Source organism: Actinia tenebrosa, unplaced genomic scaffold, assembly GCF_029948245.1.
Source record: "Actinia tenebrosa isolate PJP-AT-01 unplaced genomic scaffold, QUT_ActTen_1.0 PGA_scaffold13__45_contigs__length_12533684, whole genome shotgun sequence".
In the NCBI taxonomy this organism is placed as follows: Eukaryota; Metazoa; Cnidaria; class Anthozoa; order Actiniaria; family Actiniidae; genus Actinia; species Actinia tenebrosa.
This window is the reverse complement of record NW_028292573.1, coordinates 7,567,442-7,582,557: the sequence shown is the minus strand read 5'-3', so window position 1 is coordinate 7,582,557 and position 15,116 is coordinate 7,567,442. Positions and strand designations below refer to the sequence as shown.

Genomic DNA, 15,116 nt, shown 5'->3' with positions numbered 1-15,116 from the left:
CATAAAACAAATGATTAATTCGTCTCCATCCTGGGAGAACAGAACAATAGGTTTCCACTTCTCAGGAGATTGGGAATTCTTTTGTTTTGTGCTGGCCTCAGACAAGAGCTGCTTTGACATCACATATGCAAGGGGGATTGCAAGGGAGTTATAAGTTTATAGTTGTCGGGAGAATCGTGGGGAGAGTCGTGGGAGAGGGTCGTGGGGAGAGTCGTGGGAGATCGTGGGGAAGAGTCGTCGGGAGGTCGTCGGAGAGTTCTGCGAGAGTCGTCGGGCAGTGTCGGAGAGGTCGTCGGGATAGGAGTCCGTCGTGAGACAAATAATCAAAGAACTAATCGCATGTAAAATTTTATATCTATTTTAGATTATCTTTATTTGGCAGCCAACCAGCCACAATGAAACCACCATTATCGAAGTAACACGTTGCAGTCCTGTAAAGTATCATTTACCACAATCCACTACATTTTACAAACTTGGATATGAATTAATGATGAACTTATTCATATGTCTCACGATTGACAGTCATTTGTAACTTGCAGTTTGCTATCGAAAGTCGTGGTCTTTTTACAAATGAATAAGTATCATAATTTCCATGGTGAATGATATTTTATTCTATATATAGAAATTTATAGCCAACACATGCATATTGGGGGGTGGTAATATAAGTAGAAAATATAAAGAATAATTGACGCCGTAGAGAAACGGAAGGGGTCAGAGCAGGGGAAAAAAAGGCACCGCAGATAACAACATGCAATAGGAACTCGGAAAATACTAAAAAAAGGGAAGGTTGATGGCGTATTGACGCAACGTAGGTCAGAAAAATGGCCGACAGGGAGGCACTGGTCAATTGATAAAATAAATAGGTAAAGAAACGATAAGGTAAACATCAAAAAATGAGGTTTATATTGAGGTCCTAAATGTAGGACGAACGCAGAAAAAACGTCCCCACAGCACAACCCAACACCAGGGTATGGGTTCTTCTACTCTCCCATTCCCGGCCGAGATGTTTTGGTTCTCTTCCCCCCATCTTGTCTGTCACTGCCGTCCTTGTCCCTCGCTGGCGTTGCCATGCCCGTCCATTAACACGACACAACACGACAGTAAGTCATGCTATGCCAGTAACTTTGATGAATGCGGTTGGGCGAAATTCCCGGGGCATGTTTAGTTTGTGTACTTTCGTTGTTCTGCAGGCGCTGTTTTTTTTACCTAGCGACTCAAAGGGACCTTTTTTGTTTGTATACTTTTATACGGCTCCTTCTCGTCACGGTAAATTGTTATAAATCCATTTTGCGGTCGTCATATATTTTTAATGGATCTTTTGCTTTTACTATGCTTTTCCTATACAAATGGATATTTTTATACCATATTTAAGTATAAACCAAAACCCAAATGTGATTGAATTGTTTTGATGATAGCTGCCGCTAGAAGAAAAGCAGAAGCATAGGATAAGAACACGGAATAATACGCACACTGAGACTAGACGACACGAACAAACCAGTAGATGTACGGTAGACATCCTGATTGAGACGGCCCACAGTAACTTCCTTGAACTTCGGGTGCTTTCTTTCTTTTCTCGGAGTAATATTGAGTATCGTACCAGAAAGGGTAGTAGTGTCATGGAATGCTGGGTTAATGGCCCAAATATCTACTAACAATGCTTTGTTCCATTACATTCTTCAGTCCAGTTCAATCTACCGCCAGTCTGACAGAATCAGAAAGTCCTACCAGACGTACCAACCTGCCGGCTGTTTTAAACCAGCTACACAAGCAACCCCCTCATCCCTCCATCATCGGTAAGGTGCTAATCTTCTCTTCTCTCGCTTTACGAACACCTATATATTTGAAACCTCGTTTTGAATGGTCATTTTTATATTTTCATGATTCGAGACAATTTTTAAGACGGTCAAATCGTAAGATTCCTCAGCAAAACTTTGATAAGAGGAATCGGTCGGAGCCTCTCCATTGACGTTTTTATTAGATGCATTACGGTCTTCGTCCTGATGACGCAAACAAACAATGCTGTCCCAGTCCCTTTACATTATTAGCATGACAGCCATATGTTATTTATCTTTTTATTCCCTGAAGCGTTCTCGCAGCCAGCATCATCAACGAGTCCATACTTCATCTTTTGCCGCAGTGCAAAACCAGCTAAAGAAAAGAAAAATGTTAAGCAACGAGTGTTGGGTTTTGGTCCCAGTCCCAGCTCCCCTGGATGTGTCATTTAATCTTGACCCCTAGAGAACTCGTTGCAAAGTCAAGAAGATTTGCGGTAACTAGACAAATGTGGCTTTTTTGGCGCTGGCTTGATCTTAACTCTCTTTTTTTGGCCTTCTAACTTTAGAAAATAACATGATATGTTTTGTTTTTTCAGATGCCTCAAATACGAAGTACAAGTAAAGTTTAGAACAGAATATTTGCGGTGCTTTTTGTGGGGGTAAAGTCGATTCAAGCGCCGAAGAATAAGGAAGCAGTCATGAGATACATTATTATATAAAATCGTTTCTCGGAGCCTGGAGTCGGTTTTTTTGTAAATTCATTTACACTGGTTGTCCTTCTACTCTGTATTCTATCTTACCTCTTTTTAAGGAACCTCTGTTAAGCTCAGTACGGTGGTTATCAATCATGGCTCTTATTTCTTCTGTCCTCGCGGCAGGGGTCCTGTTTCCCTGCAGAAATGCACTAATTAACGTAGATGTATTTAATTGCGTATCCATGGGTGAATCTTCTTATTGGCACAGAAAACAGGACTATATTTACTTGACAGAAGTGGAAATGGCAAAGGTAGATATTGAAAAATGATGGTTTCTTCCTTAGTTAAGCATTTATCATAGAGGTTCACACTGCTGAACTATCCATCCATCCATCCATCCACCATTCCGTCCACCCATCCTTCCATCTATCCACCCATCCCGTCCATCCGTCCACCATTCCGTCCACCCATCCTTCCATCCATCACCCATCCGTCGATACATCCACCCATCCCGTCCATCCGTGCGTTCGCTCGTTTATTCATTCATTCATTCGTTCGTTCGTTCATTCATTTATTTTAGGGATAGGGTATTGGTAAATACGTTTTAATGTGATATGTTTTCCCCTAGTATTCCAGTTGATATCAAGGAGACGATTCCAACAGATCGATGTTCTTGAGGGCATAAATGTTCTCATTACGATTAGCGGTAAGTGACAGCGTTTTTTTATTTATTTTTTCCCACGTGCCACATCGCTAGCTAAAGTACTTTAAGGTTGTTGTACTGCATATGTAAATTAATCTACATAAAGAGTTACCATTGTGTTAACTTGCGTTTATGCTTCCAGACATCTTTTATTTTGATTGCTTTTCTTCTTAATTGTCTTAATTTCCAGGAAAGCGAAACAAGTTAAGAGTGTACTACTTGTCCTGGCTTAAAGCCAAAATATTAAAGGGGAAGAGGTAAGAACACCTTGAACAGGCCAACCTTCCGTCCACCCTTGAGTGGTAAATACATAGATTAGACAAACACTTCTTGCAGCGTACAACTCGTAAAAGGTTCGGTCCTACAAACGATATTTATTTATTTAATCAATTTAATGGCAATAAAAGAGAAAATAGAGAGAAGAAGAAAGAGCCATATGGATAATCCGTAAAGGAGTCCTAGACCCCATATGGAAACAGATCACCAGGCAAGATATAAATAGAATAAAAATAAAATCTATAAAAAATATGTTAAAATCTAGAAAAATATATTTAATATAAATCTAACTTGATATACCGATTTATCAAATCCAGCCAAAGAAAAATGTTAGTAATAAATAAATAAAATTTGAAATTTGTCTTAACCTAGTGATATATTAAATAATATATTAAATAATATGGCTACGAATTGTTATTGATTTATTAGCTTACCTCCTATTTTAATACTATCAACTTTGACATATGCAGTCTATGGATAATAGAGTTGTCTTGTTGTTTACAGGGTAATCATCGTGGTCAGCGGGGCTACACAGTTGTGGGTGATATTGAGGGATGTATCCACTATAAAGTTGGTACGTATATAAAATAAAACAGATAGACATACAGAAATATATACGACTATATATATATGATTGGCTGCTATTGTAATTCATTTTTACACGCATTCTGATTGGACCTTCAAAGAGTAATCATTCTTACACGCATTCTGATTGGACCTTCAAAGAGTAATCATTCTTACACGCATTATGATTGGACCTTTCAAAGAGTAATCATTCTTACACGCATTCTGATTGGACCTTCAAAGAGTAATCATTCTTACACGCATTCTGATTGGACCTTCAAAGAGTAATCATTCTTACACGCATTCTGATTGGACCTTCAAAGAGTAATCATTCTTACACGCATTATGATTGGACCTTCAAAGAGTTTATCATTCTTACACATATTCTGATTGGACCTTTAAAGAGTAATCATTCTTACACGCATTCTGAGTGGTTAGTCTGTCATTACCGTACCCTGACTTTGATCATTGCAAGGGTTGTTTCAGGCTGTCGATAAAATTTTAAGATTTTGTTCTTTTTCTTCAATCTAGTGAATTTTCATCGAATCAAGTTCCTTGCATTTGCCACCCAGTCTAGTATTGAAGTGTATGCATGGGCACCCAAACCTTACCATAAGTTTATGGCTTTCAAGGTGAGACTTTCGTGATGTAAACTGGTATGCGGCGCGTTTCCGCTTGCTCACGACTTTATCTTGTTTTCTGTTGTCAGTCGTTCCCCGAGTTAAAACATCAGCCAGTTCTGTTAAACATGACGATAGAGAAGGAGAACAGTAAACTCAAAGTCTGTTACGCATCTAAAGTAGGTCAGTATGTAGAGAAAACTTCCAAAATGTCTTTTTGTATTCCAACAATACACGACAAAATGGAAGATAGATCAACGCACATTTTGTTGAATTATACAAATGTTCAGTTGTCATATTTATCAGTCAGCCTTTCCTTTAGTGTTTTCCAAAATATTAGACAAGTATTTTTTCATAATTATACCATGAGAGCTGAGGTATTTATGTCTAACAGGTTTCCATGCTGTAGACTTGGACTCCGCTACCGTCATCGATTTGTACATCCCCACTAAGGTAGGTCGGTCGGTAGGTCACGTACATTTAGTGATATATACCCCCTTTAGCATGTGACGTCAAAGGAGCTCGATTTGGTGGACGAAAAAGAATTTCAATCTCCCGAGAAGTGAAAACCTATTGATATGTCCTCCAAATTGAGCTGCATTCTGACGGACTGCAAATATCTATTAAACAACATCTAGAATTAGTGATGTCTCAATCAATAATATCCTAACACTAACCATAATAATAGAGTTTTGACAATCTTTTCTCCACATTTTAGTTACAAGAACCATTCCATCCTCATTCTATCGTAACACTTCCAAGTAAGTAAGAACAAGAGGTCATAAAAGACAAATGGTGCTTCTACTTATGGCCTGTTATGGTTTTTGTCCAAAGCTTGATTTACCCCCTTTTAATTTTCCTTATAGATTCAAGTGGCAAGGAACTTTTGTTGTGTTACAATAGTAAGTAGTTTGTTAGCATCTCTTTTTTAAGTAGTTTTAATAGTTGTGTTCTAAAACAGTAATGGGACTTTGATTTCGACCTTTGTCGAGTAATTTGTTAATTTTGATTTAACAGCTGAGGGAGTATATGTAGATACTGATGGTCAACTAGTGAGACACGCTACCATGCAATGGGGAGAGACGCCGTACGCAATAGGTACGATATAGTTATGGATATGTTATTTGTATATGAGAATATATATAGACTATATATTTGTACTGTGGTTGTAGTGTATCAAATTGAGCTGATCTTCGCAGTATATAATATTACCGGTACTCGGGCACATTCTTAAATATCCAATAAAGTATCAACGTGTTATTACCTCTGTATTGCAGCAAGTATTGGTAGCTGTCAGATAATGGGGTGGGGCGAGAAGGCCATTGAAGTACGTTCCGTAGAGACAGGGCTGTTGGATGGAGTCTTCATGCACAAAAGAGCCCAGACGTTTAGATTCCTCTGTGAAAGAAACGAAAAGGTAACTAGTTAAATATGGCATCAGCAAGTGTCATCATCATATTGCACTAATGTGCCATATCATGTTATGTTTTAACGCTTACATTTGTTCCGTATAATTTTTTAAAAAGTGATAAAAGAATAGTTGTATTTGATATAAGACAATCTTCATTTTCTATTCTAGGTGTTCTTCGCCTCTCGATCAACTTCCAGTGGCCAGATTTACTTCCTGACATTGAGTAAATCCTTCAAGAACTTTGGCTATTAAGATGATCGCGAACATTCTTTAACGTTCTTCTTTTCGCATGAAAAAGAATAACTGTGATATTGTGTCCATATCACGGTACAATTGGCGATATGTTGCTGGACAAATTTTGAATCGATCTATCTTTTATCTGATATAGAACTGTATGATAAATATAACATGTGGGGCTTTTCTAAGATAACGATCGCATTGCATTCTGGACTAGATTTAGGAGCAAACTGATGTCCTTTGTGCAAGTAACTGCTTTTAGGCCAGACCATAATATACCTTGGTTGACTAGCCCGGCCTTCCAATATTATATTATTGTAGAAGATATTTTATGTAGAGGAATCGCTTATTGTTGGCATTGCAGTGCATTTTGGGACTGTTTGGGGAACATATTTCCAAGAGGGCGTCTATTTCGTGCCCTTGACATAATCCCACAATGCACTGCAATGTCAACTTCACCCAGTTTTTTCCTTAACCTCGGATTGGCTGATATTTAGCACCACTGACCATGGACTAGTGCTTATGACACGATAGTCAAGCGATTGATATTTTGTGTTATTATGGCCAACGGAAGCTCTTTCAAGTTCAGGAGGGGTATTCCACTTGCCAAGGTAGATAAGAAGTATCTTGATATGTAAAGTCTAGATCGCTGTGCCTTGCAAAGGAGGCAGAAATCTGTAAAAAAGGGTGTGTTGAATTACTTTTTAACCATTGAATATGAACTAAAGCATTAAATATTTGAAAACTGCTGTCAGGATTAACAATACAAATACTGTAAAATGCAGACTGTCATATTCCCCGCTTGTTTACCTAACTTAGTGAACAACATTTGTAAGTCAAAGACAAACCTTTTCAGTTCAGTATAATAATAACTACAGAAGTATTAAACAGCACCCAGGCACCGACGCATGCTTTTTTAGAGCAGTTTTTGTCGGGCTACTGACTACTAATGGCGGCGTGGCGACAATATCATGTTGTGAATCGCGTCCGTAAAACTACACAGCGCAAACTTTTCTTTCTTTCCTTCTTTCTTATTTTCTCATTTTCTTTTTCTTTTCCTTTTTTTCTTTTGGTTCTGCAAATCCTTGGTTTATATGCCACTTCTCAGGGCAGCTGTATGTTTAGAGTAAGCAATAGTCCCTTTCACAGTTCCCTGCAACATCTTGAAAGGTCGAAACGAAAAAAAATGAAGAAGAAACAAATCGTTCAAGTAAGCATGGGCAAGCTCAGTGCAAGGGCGCTAGGGCGAAAATTGGTGGTTTTTTAGCCGTTAGACTCCGTTATATTGGTGTTTTTTTAGCCGTTAGAAACTCATCTGTTCTGTTATGTGCTGGCTTGATTTATTCAGTTTCCCGTCTATATACGCCAAAAATACTGCTGTGACGAACGGTTTAATCGTACGTAACGCCTCTTGGTTATTTAGGGGGATTTGGATTAACTCATTAACTTATCAACCGACGCGTACGCTTACGTAAGCGGTCACGAGGCAGGTATAGGATATAGTAGTTCGTTACGTACGATTAAACCGTTCGTCACAGCAGTATTTTTGGCGTATATAGACGGGAAAACTGAATAAATCAAGCCAGCACATAACAGAACAGATGAGTAACAGTTTAAACAGTTTCTAACGGCTAAAAAAACACCAATATAACGGAGTCTAACGGCTAAAAAGCCACCAATTTTTGCCCTAGCGCCCTTGCTCAGTGTATATGGATTTATTAAGCTCTTTTCGTGTATAAACATTATCCCATTGCGGACTCAAGAAGAGTGGTAGAGCTTGTATTGGTATTACATTTATTGATTACCCTCGCAGCACGGTTCTGCTGCGTATTTTTTCTGGGCTACAAACAGGTGCTAATCCATCCCACGCCTAGCCACTTTCGACTAATTTATGAGCATAATTAGATATAACTGGCTAAAAACTAGTGTGAGCTGCGTCGGTGTTTCTAATGAAACAGTAATGATGAAAAGGTAAATTATATACCGTAAAAAGATGAAAAAACTTAGAAGACTTAGAAGACTTAAAACTTAAGTTTTTTCATCTTTTTACGGTGTATAATTTACCTTTCATCATTACTGTTTTATGAGCATAATTAATCGCTTAGAATAGAACATTTCGTCATCATCTATCAATAGCTGTATTATTTCACACAACGCATGCTCAAAAGTAAGTTACTAATTGCGGAGCGGGCAGTAAGCAGTAGGTGAAGAAAGTCAAACGACGATGGAGGGTGTTCAAGGGCAGCAACAGTACGGTGTTGGAGGGGATCAAGTTGTCATACAACAGCCAGGTACTTTATTGTAATCTTCTGCTATTTTAGATCGTTTTGATTAGAGCTAACTTATAAAAATTGACTATTTTCTGCAGGTAAACACTCCCCTCTTCTGTCGCAATTATAATACGTTAAACGCCGATGATCGGTTTTTGGCTTCCATCACTAATGTACTTAAGGTCAAGGATTAAGCGATTTTTCAAGCAACTTCTTGTCTTGCTTCTAATTTTCCTTAAGTAAATCATAAAAGGAATTCTCTAGCTATTTATTAAAAATGCTAACGACGGTTTAAAAAATAACGAATGCATTTTGGTTAATATCGTTACGCTTATGTAACTTTGAATTTGCTTCATAGGCTAAAAATATCGTTTGTTGATATAGCTAGTGTAGAGCTAATAAGCTTGCTTCAGCCACATATAGTTAATAGATTATCTAAATTTATAGATCTATAACTAAGCTTCAGCTTTCTTGTGATGACGAATTTCAAACATATTCACCATGATCCTGGATCAATAATTATTTACTTTACAGGCTTTACTAGTGTTTACGTTGCATAAATGGTTAAGGCAAATTAGAACTGGTTGTGGCTGGAAAAACTCTCACTGTCTAGTGACTAGTTAGCTTGTTTACGATAATATGAATCCATTTACTCAATTTCTCGGAGTTTTGTTTACTTCGTGTTTAACCCGAGATTATTTCTCTGGTAATTGATCCTTTTGAACATGCGCTTTGAGCGCTGCGCATGCATGTTTGTATGTAAACATGGTTTTGACCTCAGGGCTTTGGATGCTTTGGGAAATGTTGTCAAAATGTTTGACTCGTGGATGGGGTCTTAAATGTATTTGTTTAGTGTTTAGTATGAAAGGAAATTGATGAAATAAATTTGTATTCTAATCAATAGGGCAGCAACAACCTGGCCAAGTATGGATGGCAGCTCCTCCCCCACCGCCTGGCTGTCCACCTGGTCTGGAATATTTAACTCAGATTGATCAGATTCTAGTACAACAACAAGTAGAGTTGGTAGAATGTTAGTTTTCATATTTTAAATTGATGATTTTCTTTGCTTTATATTTAAGGAGTTATTATACAACAACTTATGACATTGTGAGCTACCTAATTTAAATTTTTTTATTTATTTTTACATTATTTTAGCTACAAAGATTCTAAAAAGGGTTTAAAATTTGATAATAATCTAATAATTATAATAATGTATGATTAAAAATGAAATCTTTTTTTTATTTCACTAGTGTTTACTGGCTGTGAAATGAGAAATAAGTATAGAGTTTGCAACTCATTGAATCAGCAAGTGTATTTTGCCACAGAAGGTAATATGAAATTGAATTTGTATATAAATAAGGAATATGAAATGTGTGCCCATGTCTCTGTACGCCTCATACAAATCTAACTTCTTGAGTGGTTATAAGCAACTGAGCAAGTGCACCTAAAACGATGGTTGCATGCTAATGGAATCGATGACCAATGCTTTTATAGCATAGCAAAAGCATTATTAATCTTTGTTACTCAAAAAAATTCAAATATATTTTTTTTAATGAATGAAATCTGCATTATGTAGCGCATACAGCTACTCAACTGACGTCAGCGTGCGTTATCCATTTTTGGATGCCTGCTAGCGCTCATTAATTAACCAATCAGAGGTCATGTTATATCAATGGCTGTTATAAGTAAAATATACAGTATGAGTGTATAGTGGCAATAAAATAAAAATAAATGAAATAGAAGTAAAGTAAATTGGGGGAAAAAAGTAAAAAATTATTTACCATCCGAAAGTTGGTCTGGATAGGGGAAAGGTAAATTGCCCTCTCCTTTGGAAAAGGGGCCATCCATGGTCCATTTATTTTCAAGACCCTGGTCACAGCTGTTTTCCCTATCCAGACATCATGGCCTGTAAATAACCTCTATTGATTGCAAACATAGAAACTGATTGCTGCACAAGATGGTGTTGTGGTCCTCTTCGGCCCTTTGAGATGTCTATTACAGACAATTTCCAGAGAGAAGTTATTCACCTTTCACGGCCATATCGTTGTCAATGCTGCTGTTGTCCTTGCTGCTTGCAAACAATTGAGGTTCAGGCACCTTTGGGCACAGTTATTGGGACTGTGGAACAAGAGTAAGTGATGATAAACACAGCTTTTTACTATTACTGACAGATGTACTATTGAATGGGAATTATTAGTGATAACTAACCTTTTAGTGAGTAATTTATTATTACATATACACAGGTGGACTTTTTGGAAACCTAAATTTTCAGTCAAAGATGCCAATGGTGAAGTAGTTCTGACTATTGATGGACCTTGCTGCCCGTGCAGTTGTGGCAGTGATGTTAATTTTGAGGTACTAATCAGTTATGATTAAGGAATATAAAACATGTACACATGTATATATTTATATAGTGTGAAATAAACATAGTGTGAACTGTAGAACATGAGAGAAGTAGGGCTTAGGAATACAATTGGTGTAGCTCTAGATCCTTCATGCCGAATACTATTTCATTTAACATCCCAGTGAAGCAGTTTACTTCTGATTAAATAAATAATCGATTTGTGTTATGTTAGTATTTATAATAACTTGTAATTATTATCTTGTAGGTAAAGTCTCGTGACAGATCCGTGACAGTAGGAAAAGTCACAAAGCAGTGGACTGGATTTGTTCGGGAGATGTTCACAGATGCTGACAACTTTGGAATAACATGTAAGTTACAAACCTTACATGGCATATATCGATTCCCAAGACACTTGTGTAGACCTCTGATCACCTCTAGGGTCTCTGGTCGAACAGGTTTTGGACTTTATAAGCATCACGTGACCTATTCACAGACCCTTTATCTCCTTGTTTGGCCAAAACAAGGATTCAAATTACTACCATTATTGTTGAAGTGTGACCTGCAATGTTTGATGTCTCATTTGCCGACTGGCATTTTAATGACTGTCAGTCAAAGAACTGAAATAAAAAAAAACGGTTTCAATTCTTTTAAATCTTTAATTCAGTCCAATGATTTTTAGCCTGTGTACAGCCGCTTCCCACCCCTCCCCCCCTTCAGGGAAAAAACGGAGAGGGAGCTAATGATTTTTCTCAAAATAAATTAGTGTGCGAGGGTCAAACCTCAAGGATAATCTTAGTAATGTATCAATTTTTTTAGTAAATCAGAAGGCCACATATATATATATATATTATTGTTGTTGTTATTCTATAATTTAGAGTACTAGTTGACTTTTTTTTATATATTGTTAGTTCCAATGGACTTGGACGTAAAGATAAAAGCACTTTTGATGGCAGCTTGTTTCCTTATCGTAAGTATATATAGCTTCATTTAACATTGAACATTGTTAAAATGTTAAAATCTATGTTAAAATATGTTTTAGAAGTCATATTCCATGAGCTTAAACATCTTGACAAAACATCTCAAAATAGTCGAAACTGAGTCTTTTCCAAGTGCAAACTGGGGCGAGTCAGATAAAAAAATAAAAAAACTTGTTTTGAACATGTTGCTTATTTAGTTTCCTGAAGAAAAATGCCTTAACTTTGTTAGTTCCTCACATTTAGTTGCATATGCAGAAAAACGTGCAGTGCAAAACAAGGGAATTACCTTAAGCCAACAAAGTGAGTGTGCACCAAATCTGCTGAGTAACCCTCAAAATTTAATTGAGGAATCAAATACATTTTAAACTTCAACAGGGCCCTTAAATTTGACACAGAACTCTTTCCTTTTTGTAAGATTACTTGTAATTCACCATTTTCGGTACATCGGTTCACTGGTCAAACACAAAGCACTCAAGCGAGGCACCATAAAAATCTACTCTACCGGTATATCTCTATAATAATATACATGAAAAATTTACTCAATTCTGATTGGCTGACAGTTCTAATGAATCACCAGTGCAAACATCTGTTATACCTGTGACCAAGTGGATGTTGAACGGCAAAGATGATGAAACTCATTGCAGGTCTTTTCCAAGATAGGTCGCAGGAAAAGAAGTGAGACTAAAACTAAAACTTGGACTAAACAAAAACACAACTAAACAGCACAAAATCTGGAGCAGAACTGATTTATTTTTCAAATTACGAATACTGTTGCGTGATCACTTACATCATCATTCCAAATATGGCTAGTACAAACGTAACGCAACAAACTCGAATAAATCTTCAACCAGTATGTTATCAACCAGTTTTCAACTTGGTTACATACCAGTGCAAAAACTCTGTAATACCAAGGTGTAGATGGGATTGGGATCTGAATTGAATATCATTTTAAAAAATCAGACACCTGACACCTTAAACAACTTATTGTAACAGTCATGCAGCCCCCTTCCATTCTCTAGTCATTTTGATCAATGATTTATTTGTGTCTTGTGTTTTAGGACTTCATGTACTTTGAAAGCCAGCAAAACAATAACTGATGATGAAGGAAATCAACCGAATGCGTGTTATGATTAATGATATTATGTTATGAATGCCAATAATAAGCAACGTTCAAGTCTATTCAAGTATAAAAGTATATATACTAACAGGGGCGTATCCAGGATTTGTAATAGCGCAGCGCACTGATTCTAAAAATAGCTTAAAGATTCGGACAAACATTGCATTCTGTTTAACCGCTACGAGGATTATACGAACCGATTTTATTATTTTTACTTAAAATTACAATAATAACCCATGTAAACTAAGATCAACTGCGATCGGCTGTGAAAACTATATGCTGAAAGTAAACTTGTAAGTTTGTTTGTCCGAATTTCGCCTTTGTCTTCGTTTTTATGACGTCACGACTGCGCTGCGCTATTAGCCTTTTCATAGTTTAAGAATCGATTCCACTGCGCATGCGATTTTATCCCGAATTTCTCACCTTTTGTTTAATCAAGAACAAAAGAAGGTTTAGACAAAAGGTGAGAAATTCGGGATAAAATCGCATGCGCAGTGGAATCATTCTTAAACTATGAAAAGGCTAATAGCGCAGCGCAGTCGTGACGTCATAAAAACGAAGACAAAGGCGAAATTCGGACAAACAAACTTACAAGTTTACTTTCAGCATATAGTTTTCACAGCCGATCGCAGTTGATCTTAGTTTACATGGGTTATTGTTGTAATTTTAAGTAAAAATAATTGGGGAGGTCCTTACATACCAAATTGTCACTATGACGTCATAGCAATCTATTGTTTTAAAGAAAAAGAATCATGGTCGATAGAGGGGAGCAGAACAACGTACACTGCTGCTTAAGTTAAGTCTAAACAAATCTTCACACACTGCAACAATGGCTGGTTAGATCTTTTTTGCCTTTGAAAGGGGGGGTAACAGGCACCCTGTGACCATCCCCTGGATACGCCCCTGACTAAAACAATTATTCACCTCAGGCTAAGTGAATATGATGAATATTTCAACCTTTTACATTCAAAGGCTCATGAATCAGTCAATATTCTCTAACATTCACTTCGCCTTTGCCCAATAATTGTTAAATAATCATAGGCACTTTACTTACAAGCATGTGAAGTAGTTGCCATTACAATACGAAGTAAGCCATTTTCACTAGGTGCTTTGACTATTCCAGACAATTCAATTATGTACAAAGTCGCATACTTGACACATACATATAACACCACAGGTAACCCAAGATCAGTATTAGCTCAATTGAATATTTGATAGTGATTTGCTACTGCAAAATAAACGTATGAATAGAATTAAAATATTTAAGGGGTTTTTTATGTTTTACTCATGCACAAAACCAAATTGTGAGAATGAATCGATTTTTTGTTTGATGACGTCATCACTCCTGCGTTATTTGACGTCATATTTCCTAATAAAATTTTGAACATTGGTAGTCTGAGATGTTATGTAGCCGGTATGTTATGGGAACACACAGGGAAACTAAAGCAAATAGTGCGCAGAAATTGAATGGCACAACCTGTATATAAGATGGAAACTGGAAGCAAATTTAAGACTTATTATTATTTTGTCTTACCTTGGTTATTTCGGGCCCAAAAATGAAGCCGTCCTTTTGAAGCGTGTGATCTAGTGGTAACCGACCGTCCTTTTGAAGCGTGTCAACTAGTGCTAACCGACCGTCCTTTTGAAGTGTGTGAACTAGTGCTAACCGACCGTCCTTTTGAAGGGGGTGAACTAGTGATAACCGACCGTCCTTTTGAAGTGTGTGAACTAGTGCTAACCGACCGTCCTTTTGAAGCGTGTGAACTAGTGCTAACCGACCGTCATTATACCGATCTTTGAAAATCACTCAACTGTAAGTACATGCCGCATAGAACAATAGAATTCTGCGCGATGATCACTGTTATTTGCTTGTGTTTCCTGTGGTCGGTTGCCAGAAATTTAAATCCGATCTCTTAACAAACAAAAAAGATGACTATCAAATAAAGCGATTACTAGTAGTATCCACGTGCGCTTAAATAAGCGCCTTTTATTTGCTATCATAGGGTACGATAACTATAACGGACTGAATAAAATTCCCCTGAGAATATATTAAACTCTCCTTAGTCTTTCTCAATCACCTGACTGCGAGTATCCCATTATGTTGTGTCTAGATGGGATACTCGCAGT

General features: G+C 37.2%; 2 protein-coding genes and 1 long non-coding RNA gene across 3 annotated transcripts; all 3 read left to right on the top strand.

Moving 5' to 3' along the window:
* Positions 1 to 2,724: 2,724 nt before the first annotated feature.
* Positions 2,725 to 3,431, top strand: LOC148911726 (uncharacterized). The gene is made up of 3 exons (XR_016119538.1): positions 2,725 to 2,781; positions 3,099 to 3,176; positions 3,364 to 3,431. It is a non-coding gene; the product is annotated as an uncharacterized LOC148911726 (long non-coding RNA).
* Positions 3,432 to 3,924: 493 nt separating this feature from the next.
* On the top strand, positions 3,925 to 7,031 carry LOC148911725 (mitogen-activated protein kinase kinase kinase kinase 4-like). Its single transcript, XM_089029286.1, has 9 exons — positions 3,925 to 4,023; positions 4,545 to 4,645; positions 4,723 to 4,816; positions 5,028 to 5,086; positions 5,352 to 5,394; positions 5,500 to 5,535; positions 5,651 to 5,731; positions 5,911 to 6,050; positions 6,213 to 7,031. The coding sequence occupies exons 2-9, from the start codon at positions 4,634 to 4,636 to the stop codon at positions 6,294 to 6,296; spliced, it is 549 nt and encodes a 182-aa protein (XP_088885412.1). The 5' UTR covers positions 3,925 to 4,023; positions 4,545 to 4,633; the 3' UTR covers positions 6,297 to 7,031.
* Positions 7,032 to 8,409: 1,378 nt separating this feature from the next.
* LOC116300774 (phospholipid scramblase 1) lies at positions 8,410 to 14,378 on the top strand. Its single transcript, XM_031709707.2, has 8 exons — positions 8,410 to 8,572; positions 9,456 to 9,581; positions 9,802 to 9,879; positions 10,490 to 10,682; positions 10,795 to 10,906; positions 11,161 to 11,263; positions 11,804 to 11,862; positions 12,931 to 14,378. The coding sequence occupies exons 1-8, from the start codon at positions 8,506 to 8,508 to the stop codon at positions 12,967 to 12,969; spliced, it is 777 nt and encodes a 258-aa protein (XP_031565567.2). The 5' UTR covers positions 8,410 to 8,505; the 3' UTR covers positions 12,970 to 14,378.
* The last annotated feature ends 738 nt before the right edge of the window (positions 14,379 to 15,116 follow it).

Bases quoted from the DNA above. Each gene is read 5' to 3' on its own strand.
- LOC116300774 (XM_031709707.2), top strand. From the start codon at position 8,506: ATGGAGGGTGTTCAAGGGCAGCAACAGTACGGTGTTGGAGGGGATCAA. The intron at 8,573-9,455 runs GTACTTTATTGT...TCTAATCAATAG, and splicing joins AGTTGTCATACAACAGCCAG to GGCAGCAACAACCTGGCCAA. The intron at 11,863-12,930 runs GTAAGTATATAT...CTTGTGTTTTAG, and splicing joins TGGCAGCTTGTTTCCTTATC to GACTTCATGTACTTTGAAAG.
- LOC148911725 (XM_089029286.1), top strand. The intron at 5,087-5,351 runs GTAGGTCGGTCG...TCCACATTTTAG, and splicing joins ATTTGTACATCCCCACTAAG to TTACAAGAACCATTCCATCC. The intron at 6,051-6,212 runs GTAACTAGTTAA...TTTCTATTCTAG, and splicing joins TCTGTGAAAGAAACGAAAAG to GTGTTCTTCGCCTCTCGATC.